This window comes from Mytilus edulis, chromosome 2, assembly GCF_963676685.1.
Source record: "Mytilus edulis chromosome 2, xbMytEdul2.2, whole genome shotgun sequence".
NCBI classification, from domain to species: Eukaryota; Metazoa; Mollusca; class Bivalvia; order Mytilida; family Mytilidae; genus Mytilus; species Mytilus edulis.
In genome coordinates, this window is record NC_092345.1 from 11084220 (window position 1) to 11096917 (window position 12698).

Consider the following 12698-nt stretch of genomic DNA (forward strand, 5'->3'; position numbering starts at 1 on the left):
ATTCCTTTCTTTAATATTGTAGTCATTATCTCCTCAATTAGATGTTGACATTTTTTCTTCCTTTCAAATATTCTCACTTGTAATAAAAGATAGTTCCAAATGTTGGTGAATTCAATCTTCTTTAATTCTTCCTCGGTCAAAAAATTCTTGTAACTAAATGTTAAAATATTTTCAATTTTTAAATTCTGCAGCTGCCCGTTTTGTTCTTATGACTGAACTATCTCTATTGGTATCATTCACAGATAAATTCATTAGTTTGTACATTTAGAAATTGCATCCAAAAACTTTTTATCTTGTTTCCCGTTGCTTTGTTTTATACTTCAATAAATTCTAAACTTTCAACTTGTAAGGCATACAGCTCTTTCTCCTTCTAAATATCTACTTTTATGATTTCAGCTATTTTTTTCAATACCAAAATTCATCCAATATTCAGTTTCAATCAACATTATTTATCGTACTACATCATATATATGGTCATTACACAACCTGATTACTAAACTGTGGTTATCTATTGATTCTTTCTTTCCCTCTTATCGTTTCATATTTCTTTCCATCCCTCCTATATTCAAAATAGGGTGTTCATTTATTGCTAGCTTGGTTGTCCTTCTCAACTGTATTAATAGATAAGTTAGAGATCATTTGAGACGGAATACAATGAGTAAATAAAAAAGTACATTTAAAATTGACTTCTTCTTTAATTCCATATCAATGTACATTGAAGTCTTTTCTTTGGTCAATTATTTATTGGTTCATAGGATACATATATTTTTTGAAGGAAGATGAACAACCACTAACTGTGTTGATGCTCAAAACAGATCTGTATTTATATACTTATCTTTATTTGATGGCTGTCGTTAAATTAGGCTTTACCCTATAATATTTAGAAATGCAGTGTAATTAGCTGATTGGGTCTATTGTCAATTTATGACAGAGTTGATCTTATCATATCGATATTCTATGTTTAAAATTCTCCAATTTGCAAACAGTAACAATACTGATCAGTTGCATCAATGATCAAACTGTCCTATTCTTTGCTGTTAAGAAATCTTCAATTCAAGGCATGGTGTATATATTCATGTCGTTAGATAGATATAAGAAGATGTGGTATGAGTGATACCATAATGAACAACTCTCCATCCAAGCTTGCCTTTATGTCTTTGATTTGAAACTGTGTTAGGTTTTATCATGAAAGTCCATTTTTAACATTCAGTTGTGACAGGAGTGTTCTCGTGTTATTTATTATTTTTCAGCTGTTAAATCTCTTTCCTCCATTTATAAACAACTGTTTAGGTGATGTTCTAATGTATTTGTCAGTTTGCATTGACTTTCTTTCATTTGTTATATGCTTAGAAATGTCTGATTTTGCTTGTCCAGTTCTTTATCCATTTTCAATTCAGATATTACAGACATCTTACAGCTCAACCAATCAAATTCAATGTTTAAGTAAGTATGTTCATCCTTATAACTTTCCCAGCCTTGATAAACTAAATTAAGTCATGTTTTTGCTTGAAGTTGCCTGTCTGGAAATTAATGAGTACTCTCAGTAGCATTCTTTTTGACTGTTTGTATTTTGTTGGTTTGTATCTGAAAGTTCAATTCTCAAGATGAAGAAAAGACCATACAGCCAGTCCTTAAAGTTTCTTTTCACAAATATGCCAATATGTCCCCTTTTTAGTTCTGACATGAAGTGAAGTACTCCTAGGTTACTTTTGACATTTTTGCACACACAGCAAGATAAGCATGAACTATTACCTGGTAATGACATATATGTACAATGATAAATGATTTCAACGAGTTTTAACATGTGTGTGAAGTTATCTTTTCATCTAATACAGTGTCTATACATTGGTGGGAAAATCTTCCAATCAGCTGACCACATCATGCAATATCTCTTTTAAACATTTGGAGCCACTTAGCCAGAGTGTTAACTCTCTTCTATACTAACGTCTAAGTATCCGTTATCTTCTCTAACAAAATTCATGGAAAACTTTTTGAAATCTTTATACTGGGTTTATACACTTATATACATTTTGCTAGGTTAATTGTTACTATTGCTGAAGGAATCCTGGTATCCCTTAAAAATTTTATAACGCATCATGATCCATGAATATACTGTTTCTAATCAGCTATAAACCCACTAAGCTTCAGTTAAGTCTCTTCATGCCGTTCCACACATCATTTATCACATTATCATCCGCCATTCATTTATAGTCCAACAACATCCTTATTCATGTTTGATATGCTGAAGATATGTTTGCTTTCATTTTATCATATTGTTGATAATTTCAAACTTATAAACATCCACTCCTACAACAAATGTAGTTACGAACATTCAAACTAACAGACACTCGATTAACATAACAAAAAGTTTTGAGGACAGTACCTAAGTTTTCCAATTAAAATCTGGCTTTGACATCATGATTTTATTCTTTAAGATTGTCTTGTTAATTGTGGTCCTCCATCCATCCACTATAGATCCACATGGATTCAGTCCATCCAATAACTTGTTAAGACGATAAACAGTTCTGTTTTTCTCCGTAGACCACTTGTTGACATGAGAGTGTATAAAGGGAGTTAATAACTTTTGTCTTGTATTAATAGCAGTAATAGTACTGTTAATCTGCTTCAGTAATCGATGGAGATTCTCCTGCATCTCTGGATAATCTTTCACAAATCTCAGCGTGTAAGTCTTTCCCATCTTCTTGTTGTTCTCATTATATTCTCGTAGACTCATGGACGATATGGTACTAAACACTACATGACAATTGTGAAGTTTTAAGGCCAATTCTGTCTGTCGCATCTGCCCATAAAATGTGTCGAAGAGATTCTGGTCTTCAAAGATGGTTTCTTCGTAACCAGGTGATGTAAGTGTTGTCAGGAGATCAGGTATACCTGCTATGAAATAAACAGTCTTGTGACCTGGAATCTGTACTGCTCTCTGGGCTGCCTCTACTGTAAGCTGGGATACAATTGCTCCTGGTACCAGATGAAATTCATCACAATCCAGACCAACATGTAAATCTCGTCCACCAAGGCAGGCATATATTAAAGTTGTGTCTTTTATCATCTAAAACAATAAGTAAGACCAGCAATGCTTTATGAAATATGCTCTATAAGTCTGTGAGGGTCTTTACAGGGTGTGGCCTGATACTTACGTACTAATCTTGTCTGGCTGATATACATCTACCTAATTAAGTTTTATACTACTGGTGACTACATGGGAATCTATTATAACATTATTTCAAGCATACCAAAGCCACCATCATGCATTTCATAGATTTAAAACTACGAAATTTAATAATTTTCAGAGATCCAAATAAACTCCCCCATTGGCCTTTGCAACATATTTTTATGAAACGTTATTCAGACCTCAAAGTAAGTTCCCTGTTGTGCCAATAAATTTTGATATTTTAAATCATGCTAAAGGAATTAGTAAATTTATTGTGGCCAGTTTATAAACACAAAAGTTTGCCTGATTGACCAAATGTAATTCCCAACGCTTGTTTAAATTTGATAAATTAGTTATTATTGCTCTGCTTTTGTAATGTGGCATGAAGTTATGGCATATTATATGATTATTTGTACCTAATCTTGTAACCGTTCAAGAGGAGGACTTTATTAGCTGATTACCATAAAATACAATTTCTGACAAATGGTTGTTGTGTTTAACTTAAATTTCTGATATTGGTATTTTTTCAAAATTCAATTTGACAAAAGTAGGTATTAATTTTAGTCATTTTAATTTGAGTAATAAAATCTGGATATTTGGGACAGTTGCCAGACCCTCAATCTGTAGCCATCTTTTGATAAAAACCACTCATAAAAGTAAGAAACAACAATAATGGATTATAACCATCAATTCTGAAACATAAGTTATAACAATACATTTTAACCCTTTCAACGCTACACAAAAAAATAGAAAAATGGCTGCTGCTGCTGCATTTTTTTTGTGTTCATTCATTAGAACAGTATAGTCCTTTTCAGACTGCTGTATCTTTTTTATTATAAGAGATACAGAAAAAGTTATTGCATGAAAAATGCCCAGGAGAGTATGAACTGTAATGTTAGGCAGTTATTTCAGTAAAATTTTTATTAGGTTACCTGCATTTTCAGGTAATTAACAGGTAAAAGGTGTAATTTGTTACATTTGTGTTGAATTTTGAATAAAAACTACTTTTCGTCTTCATCTATTTAGTTTTTTTATCTGCCATATAATAAAGAAGACACCAATTGCTCGATTCCGTAGCGTATTGCACCATACACAACGTATTATGTAATCATGGTACAAATCAGTGGCTCCGTCTTCAAAAATTTCAGTCAACCTCCGTTTTCCCCCCTTTTTCTACGTCTCGTAATGATCGATCAAATCATATTTCCCACACGAATTGAATGTAATAAACACATTGAGATAACATGAAACCTTTTAACTAATCCTTGTCATCAGTTTCACCATAGAAATGCTGAAATATTTCCATATTTACAGCTTCGTTTCCGATTTCCGCCATTTGCATTTGTCAAAATATTTGTTTTTATTTTCCTTCAATTTTCCTTCTACTGCATGATTTTACAATAAAAATTCCCAGGATTTCAAGCGCAAATGAGACCTTGCATATCCTCGATTCATACAAGGAAAAATTAGAGAGGTTCCGAAAGAAAACCGAATGGTTTAAGAGTCCTTATGAAAAATCTGTTGTCATCGCGGCATATTCCGCGAATAGCAGTGGCGGACGGCGTATGTCATCGCGGCATATGCCGTGTATAGCGTTGAAAGGGTTAATTGATGATCAGATCTTGTCACACATTTTATTTAGCGGTCAACTGAATCCTCATAATAACCTTGACTTTTAATTCAGATTGCCAGGACTTATCAAAGATAGCAATAACTGTAAGTATAATCAATTTTTAAAAATATAAACGATTATCTATCAGAATCACTCATATTCTCTTTTCACGGAAATAAGTAATGAAATACTGCAAATTAGGTTTAAAATTATATAGCTGTAACTAGAAGAAGAGTAACATTTTATATTTGTTTCAGTGATCTGTTTATGGGCAAATTTGTAGATTTTTCAATAAAAGGAATGGAAAACATTTTCCAAAACTTTATTTTGAATAACTTTTCTCTTATCCTTTTATTTTGATATTTAAATGATAGCATACTCTTTCTGAGACTAAACACTTCACATCCGGAATGTGGGAGACTTGATGTAGTACCAACATTCTGTCATGTCTACTCTATCTGACATCAGGGTTCTTGCTAAAGCACTGAAATTTGTCCTGAATTTTCCCTTTTTTATTTGGGCTGTCAAAACCTTTGACAAAGAGGATCAATTTAATGGTGGAACTAGCCAAAATTTTGAAATATTGATGTGGGACTCATCATACTAAATTTCCACCGAGAACCCTGTATTATATTATGTGTATTATCTTTGATTTATTGATTGTTTGTTTGCCTTCTGTTTTTTTCTCTGAATAATACCAATATGTTCTACCTAATCCTACAAAGTCTGTACCAAGGTTTATATATTGCGTGTTCTTTATGTATACCACCAACTCTGTTTGTGAAAAACAATTAAAATCATTAAGGGCTAGCACCTATAGTTTGTTTATACATCTGTACTAAGGTTTGTTATATTGTGTATGTTCTAATATACCACCACTCTGTGAAAGGGTATAATAAAGTCTCTAATGGTTTTCATCTAGATCATGTCGATAGAACAGAAAGCGTGATTAGAACCTACTTTATTGTCCCTGGTGAAGTACAGATCTGACGGAGAACACCTCAACCAAGCTGGTATCTCTTCCTCTATCACATCCTCTATTGTATCCTCAACCTCAGAATAAATCTCTTGGTCTTCAGGCTTAGATTTCTGTGATGAGGTTGAGGGCTTTGTGCTGTCTTTTGTCCTCGTTCTTTTCTTGTCTGGACTATAAAATAAAGTCAAAACATTTTTCCTTAATCATCTATTGATCATGATTTTTTTTATTATACATGTAATATAACTACCCATATCCTTTAATATACAAGTTTTACTTATATTTTTTTTTTTAAATTGATAAAAAATCATAATCGGCTTATAATCTCTAACCTTAAACTTAAGGTCTGTTCTATTTACATGTACATATACAAGAAATTCCACTCTCTTGAAAAGGACTTCACTAGTTAGAATGCAATTATATGAATTTCAGCAGCACAAGTCATTTACACATTTTCAATACTTCTAGACAAATTGAGATTTCCAAAATAAAAGATCACAAACAATTTGAATGTCATCTATTTAGTATCATAAAAATGTTAATTCTATAAAATGGCAAGTTTTTGATTCAAAAATCATTTTAGACTGAAAATGAAAATTATCTGGTAAAATTATTGAATGATGAATAAGAGTTAGATTTTTTTCTGTTGTGTGTTATAAATCAAACCTGGAAGCATTGTCTGATTGGTCGTCATCTCTACGAGATCTACTTCCTTGGTTACTTCTCCTCCCAAAATCTCTTGATCTATCGTTATCTCCCTTTGACCTATCACCTTCACCTTTGTTCCTGTTATCTCCCTTGGCACTTCTTCTATCAATGTCTTTTCTGTCACTGAATGGTTTTCTTTTATCTCCACTGTAAATGAAATATCAAAATATATTTTTGAAGAATATAATGTAATTCTTTCTATAATATTCAATGTCTGGTGGATATTTTGGGATTTTCTTTTTAAATTAAGGGTTATTTCCCTTTGGCAAAATGTTTCAGATCAATGTGCACAAATCCTTCATAAATAAAACAAAATCAACTAGCTATATTGACTACTACCGGTAATAACAGATTTGTGTGAATGTGTTCTATCAATAAAATCATTTTTCCTTTCCTTGAGCTGGTTTAGACTGCCTGCGTCATTTGCTCATATTCATTGATTCCCCATGAAGGTATATATATATGTATACTTTACCTTTTATCATCCCTTTTGCCCTCATCTTTTCTGAGGAAATTTTTATCATCTTTTCTAACATCTCGCCTGTCATCAAGTCTATCAATGTTCCTGTCATTACGATTTTTTCTATCCTCTCTGAAATCACTCCTCCTATCATCTGATTGGTCGTATTTCCTATTGTCTCGACTTCCATCCCTTCGTCTGTCAACATTTTTACTATCTCTTTGATCATCTCCTCTGTTTGATTTTTGATCACCTCGTCTGTCTTCACGTCGTGGATCTTTTTTATCCTCCCTAATTTTTCTGTCTTTACTCTGATCACGGCTCCCTCTGTTATCACTTCTTGATCGATCAAATGACCTTTGATCCTTATTTCCTGAACTTCTGTCATTTGATTGACGACCACGATTTTGATTGGATGATTTAGAATTACGCTGGTTCATATTTGATTTCGGTGAATATTGTCCACTATTACCTAAGCCAGTTTGTCCTACATTTTGAAATACTTGAGGTAACTGTCCTCTCATTGGTCCTGCACCAAGAATCCCCTGTCCAGTAAAGGGCACCTGCAAATGTTCAAACTCTTATTTAGAACAAAAATTACTGTCAGTACACAAACCATAAAACGATATGGTGAATCTAACAATCTTCATAAAGTTATGCAATCGCATAGATAGTGAATGACATTATTAGCTGACTAAAATGGACGTCTTTAGGTTTTTTCTATTTGTAGCTTATTTCGGGAGTTCACATAGGTTGAATAACTAAAAAAATAGTTCATGTATGAATTTATGAGTACATTTCAGACCAGTTTTTCAGGTTAAAGCAGGAAGTATTTAAAATACATTTGTATATATATATATCCTTAAAAAATATAGGCAATGCAATCATTTTGAGATATAATATTAAGCTTTCAGTATTGACAGGAAAGAGGATTTCTACGGATTTTGTGTGATCCAACCCTTCATCAGCAATCAAACTATTTTAAAATCTTTTTCTCAACACCATCTAGAGTGATTTTATAGTGATTCAGTGTGTAAGCACTGAAGTTTACAATAACGGAAAAAGGTCAAATCATAATGGCATACCTGCATTCCAACTCCTAGACCAGGAGTAGCTACTAAGCCAGCTGCCTGTGCCAGTAACTGTTGGTTAGCTAGCAATCCCATCATGTTAGCGGCATTCTGTTGAGGGTTGGTCATATTGGCCATTGCAGGATTCTGTAACCCTGCTGGGATAATCTGAGGCTGAAAGTTTTGTTGACCTGCCTGTACTGCTACCCCTGCTCCCCAGGGTGGCATTCCAGCTTGTACCGATGTCTGTAGTGGGTTGAACATGTTTTGCATCCTAGCTGTGGAGGTGTTGGTAGTAAATCTGACATTTCCAAGTTGCTGTTGTTGGTTAAAGGCCTGAGGTGTTGATGCCTGAAACTGAAATCAAATAATATTTTAAAAATGTCAAAACTATATATATTTACAAATTATTCAAATTTAGTTATCATCTTGGGTTTTTTAATTGTAATAGAATCAATTACCACCAACTATGTGTATAGAATCAGTCAATCAATCGTATTAATACTGCTTTAAATTTGTTTATCCTGATTTTCTTCAAAAGTTACTGTAACTAGTTTTGCCAAACCTTGCCAAAGCCGTGACAAGGGGTCTTTGTTTAATTTGACATGTGGCTGAGAATTCTTCATAATTTCATAAGTCTATTGGTAGTTCAGGCAAGTTAACAATATTAATTTTAAATCATAACATGATTAGGTAACCGTAAGGAGTAACCATGGTTTGACATATCATTCACCATGGATTATACCTCAATTCAGGTCCACCATTTAACATACATGTATATGCATTATATAGTTTGATAGACTAATTGAGGTATAATGCTGTTTTAATCACATTTTTTTTTTAAGAATATGCATTTGAGCATCATTTTGCATATACCATCTTATGCCTTGATGAGTACTCCTTGGTGACATGTAATTGCTTTGCTGCATTTTGCATGTTTTGTAAAAATTGGGTTTATAACTAGGCATCATCCACCAAATACTAGTTATTCTTGACCTATTGAAAGGATTTATGCTTGATTTATTTAGAAAAATTCAAGGACTTCAATTGACCTTATGAATTGCTATTTGGAAATCTAAAAATCTGTGCACTTTGAACTAATCATAATTATGTAATGACATCTCACAATAATCACTTTTCCTTAATGGCATCAGATATTTTCTATAGTGATGTTAAATTTTACAGGAACCTTTTACAACAGTGTCAGTGAAAATAAACTTTTTCAGAGGAAGACATGTCCATTCGCCCTATACACATTCACTCAAGTACCTGTTCGCCCAGGGTCCATTCACCCTAATTTTTATTTTTTGGATTGATGTCTAGTTTATTTTATTTTTTAATAGAGTATGATATTAATAGGTTGTAGAGAAATTTGCTGAATATTTGTATTGATGTACATGTAGCAAAATAATTAGTTTCCTTTGATTTACCATAGATATCATAGCCATTATATCTATGTATTTACATGGTAGAATAGTGAAATATAAGTGATATAATGTATTTATTTTATGGATATTTAGTAAGCATCGAATTAAATCATAATACACCTTATCGCTATTTGTCTGCCATTACTGGATATCACACAGGTTCCCGTAAAATTATGACGTCACAATACAAAATATCTGACGCCACAATCGAAAAGTGTTTTTGTATGTAACAAAAGTTCAAGCAGCCGGGTCAGCCGGGATAAGCAATAAAGTGTATTCTAGTCAGTCAATTGATGCAGTATAATGAAAAAAATAAATTAACTTTAACCAGGTGCTCCGCAGGGCGCAGCTTTATACGACCCCAGTGGTTGAACCCTGAACAGTTGGGGCAAATTTGGTCACAATATTCAAGCTTGATTCTGTCTGAATTTTGAAAAATTTGAAAAAAAAGGAAGCCCTTCAAAAAATTGTAAACAAAAAAATCCCCCCCCCCCAACTTTTTGAAAGCCCCTTGGAGCAATAACCCTTAAACTCAATCCCATGCTTTCCATTGCAGTATTGAACCATGTAGTACAATTTCAGAGAGATCCATACACTTAAACACAAGTTATTGTCATGATTGTTTGGAAACTAGAAACATGCTTCTTTTTGGCCCTTTTTGCCCCTAATTCCTGCATATTTTGGGCAATTAACCCAAAACTTAATCTCAGCCTCCCCTTTCTTATATGGTACATTGTGGTACAATTTCAGAGAGATCCATACAATTACACATAAGTTATTGTCTTGAAACTAAAAAAATGCTTGTTTTGACCCCTTTTTGGCCCTTAATTCCTAAACTTTGGCCCCACAACCCCTAAAACGAATCCAAACCTTCTACTTGTGGTTTTAAACATTGCAGTATGATTTCAGAGCAATGAAATACTTCTACACAAGTTATTATCCTGAAACTAGAAATACTTGTTTTGAGCCCCTTTTGGGACCCTAATTCCTAATCGGTTGGGACCAGCATCCCCAAAATCAATCCCAACCTTCCTTTTGTAGTATAGAACCTTCTGAAAAAATTTCATGAAGATCTATTCACTTAAACTAAAGTTATTATCCGGAAACCAATGTGTCTTCGGACGATGACGACGCAGACGACGACATCATACATGTACCATTCTACGATCCAAAATTTTTTTTGGGGTCGTATAAAAATATAAATCCTTCTTTTTTTACAACTTCATACACCATTGTTTTTACTCATTCCAATCTGACAAGTTTATCTTAACAAAATGCTGTTTTTATTGTTTATATATGAACAATTAATATTCCAAAACAAGCCATCATTTTTAAATATTTCAATGTGTTTTCATGAATTTCAAGAATTTATCATTTTATACAATATAAATATCTGAATAAGTTTGTATTAAACATTAATATTCTTAATATATTAATATTTTTTTAGAAAAGCAGTTAAAAAGAAACCAGGGCGTACAGACTTTATGGGCCAATGAACTCCTGGACAAACAGACCCATGCATGGCTAACATGTAATCAGGGCAAACGGACCTGTTACACTCAGACCTTTTCGGAGGGACTGCCCCTCATTTTGACTGAGATTTTTTTTCCTTCCCAACCTGATTTGGATTATACATTGTAATATTGATAACTGTGTATATCTACAATTCTTATCTGGAGTTTCTTAAGGTTCATCCATAACAAATGGACAAATATGGCCGTATTTTCACCTCAAAAACTACTCTGTGTACAGACTTACCTGTGCTGTTTGGAAAGCATAGCATCCACTAGACATGCTAGATAAATAAAAGTTATAAATGCAATTTGTGTTTTAGAAAGATAAAATCTTTCTTGGTTTTTGATGGGCATTTTTTTTCCTTTCTGTAGAAGGTGTAAAGATAAACAAACACCTTAATTACATGTACTCTGATACTGTCCACTCACCAACTCAGATAAACTCTTTAACTCACCTATAGTTGTGAAGATACCTTTTGTCCATGTCAATTAAGGACAATCAAAACAAGCGATAGCCTTTCAAAAAGTGCTAAATTCGACTCTTAGCTGATGAAAATGGAAAGAGCTCTCGCTTTGTAGATTAATTCATTTACTAGAATAGCCACGTGCATCAATCAACAAATTTTACCACACACGTGAGGTCACACGTTATGAACTTTTAGTATCGTTTAACGTTGTTGTTTACTCCAGAAGATTCGTCTATTTATAGATAAAAGTTACCTGTGTAAAATCTAATTGCTAAAATAGAGACGACAAATCGGATACTCTACGGGTTTGAAGGACATTTACTTGGTTTGGATTGTCCTAACCAATCAATAAATTTTGATTATTCACGTCTCATGATATCATCCAATCAGGTAGCAAGAAAAATTCATGCCCTTAGTGTCGATCGTTCAATTCTTAATCTCGACTCCTAGGAGTCGAGAACAATACAAACTGTTTTTTTTTAGCTGAGGGAGCATCTCAAAGTTGTACCACAACTTAGTTAATTTTCACACCTTTAGCATGAAGGAAAAAAAAATGCCCATCAAAATCCAAGAGATTTTATCTTTCTGAAACACAAAATGCATTTAACTTTAATATATCTAGTGGATGCCAGGTATTAAAACTTTTCCAACTTCACAGGTAAGTCTGTACTCAGAGTACTTTTTGACATGTAAATACAGCCCTATTTGTCCGTTTGTTATGATGAACCTTAACGTACAGACTGAAGTTCAGTGGCAAATAGTTCATGCTCATTCAGCGACGAAGCATATTAGAAAAAAAGTTAATACAAGCAAACATTAACCTGGTTCGGTCTTTGAAACATTTGATTATTCCTGAATGACATTGTGGCAATAAGATATTCGTTATTTAAGTGCAAAAGGAGAGACAAAAATAGATAATTCTGTTTCGTCTATGGTCGTCGCCATTACATGGTGGTGTTTGCTTTACCCATTTCCGGTACGCCGGTTTTTACAACAACCGGAGTAATCTTTCTTTTCGGCATAACAGTAGCCGGCAATCACAAGACTAACAAAGTGAAATTGTGTACTGTGATATTATACCCTACTTTTTCTTTATTTTCTACCTTTTTGATTATAAATTGATAAATACATTCATAGATATTTGTATTTACTTTAATATCAAAGTTGAATCAAGTTTGCATTTTTAAAATCAGTAACAAAATATTAAAAAAAATCCTAATAAGACCGTTAAAAGAAGTTGATTAAAATAATAATTGTTTTTATTGTATAAAAATACTTAATCATAAAAATGTCAG

The 12698-nt window shown here is 33.0% G+C and overlaps 1 protein-coding gene across 1 annotated transcript in view; it reads right to left on the reverse strand.

The window, feature by feature from the left end:
* LOC139510119 (ribonuclease 3-like) overlaps window positions 1-12411 on the reverse strand; it is a 49217-nt gene extending 36806 nt beyond the window's left edge. The window contains exons 1-5 of the mRNA XM_071296423.1: window positions 12225-12411; window positions 8011-8352; window positions 6941-7488; window positions 6424-6612; window positions 5742-5928 (exon numbers count right to left, since the gene is read on the reverse strand). Coding sequence (XP_071152524.1) covers window positions 5742-5928; window positions 6424-6612; window positions 6941-7488; window positions 8011-8352; window positions 12225-12266 — 1308 coding nt within the window. The 5' untranslated portion in view covers window positions 12267-12411. The remainder of the gene's footprint in view (window positions 1-5741; window positions 5929-6423; window positions 6613-6940; window positions 7489-8010; window positions 8353-12224) is intronic.
* Between the last annotated feature and the right edge of the window lie 287 nt (window positions 12412-12698).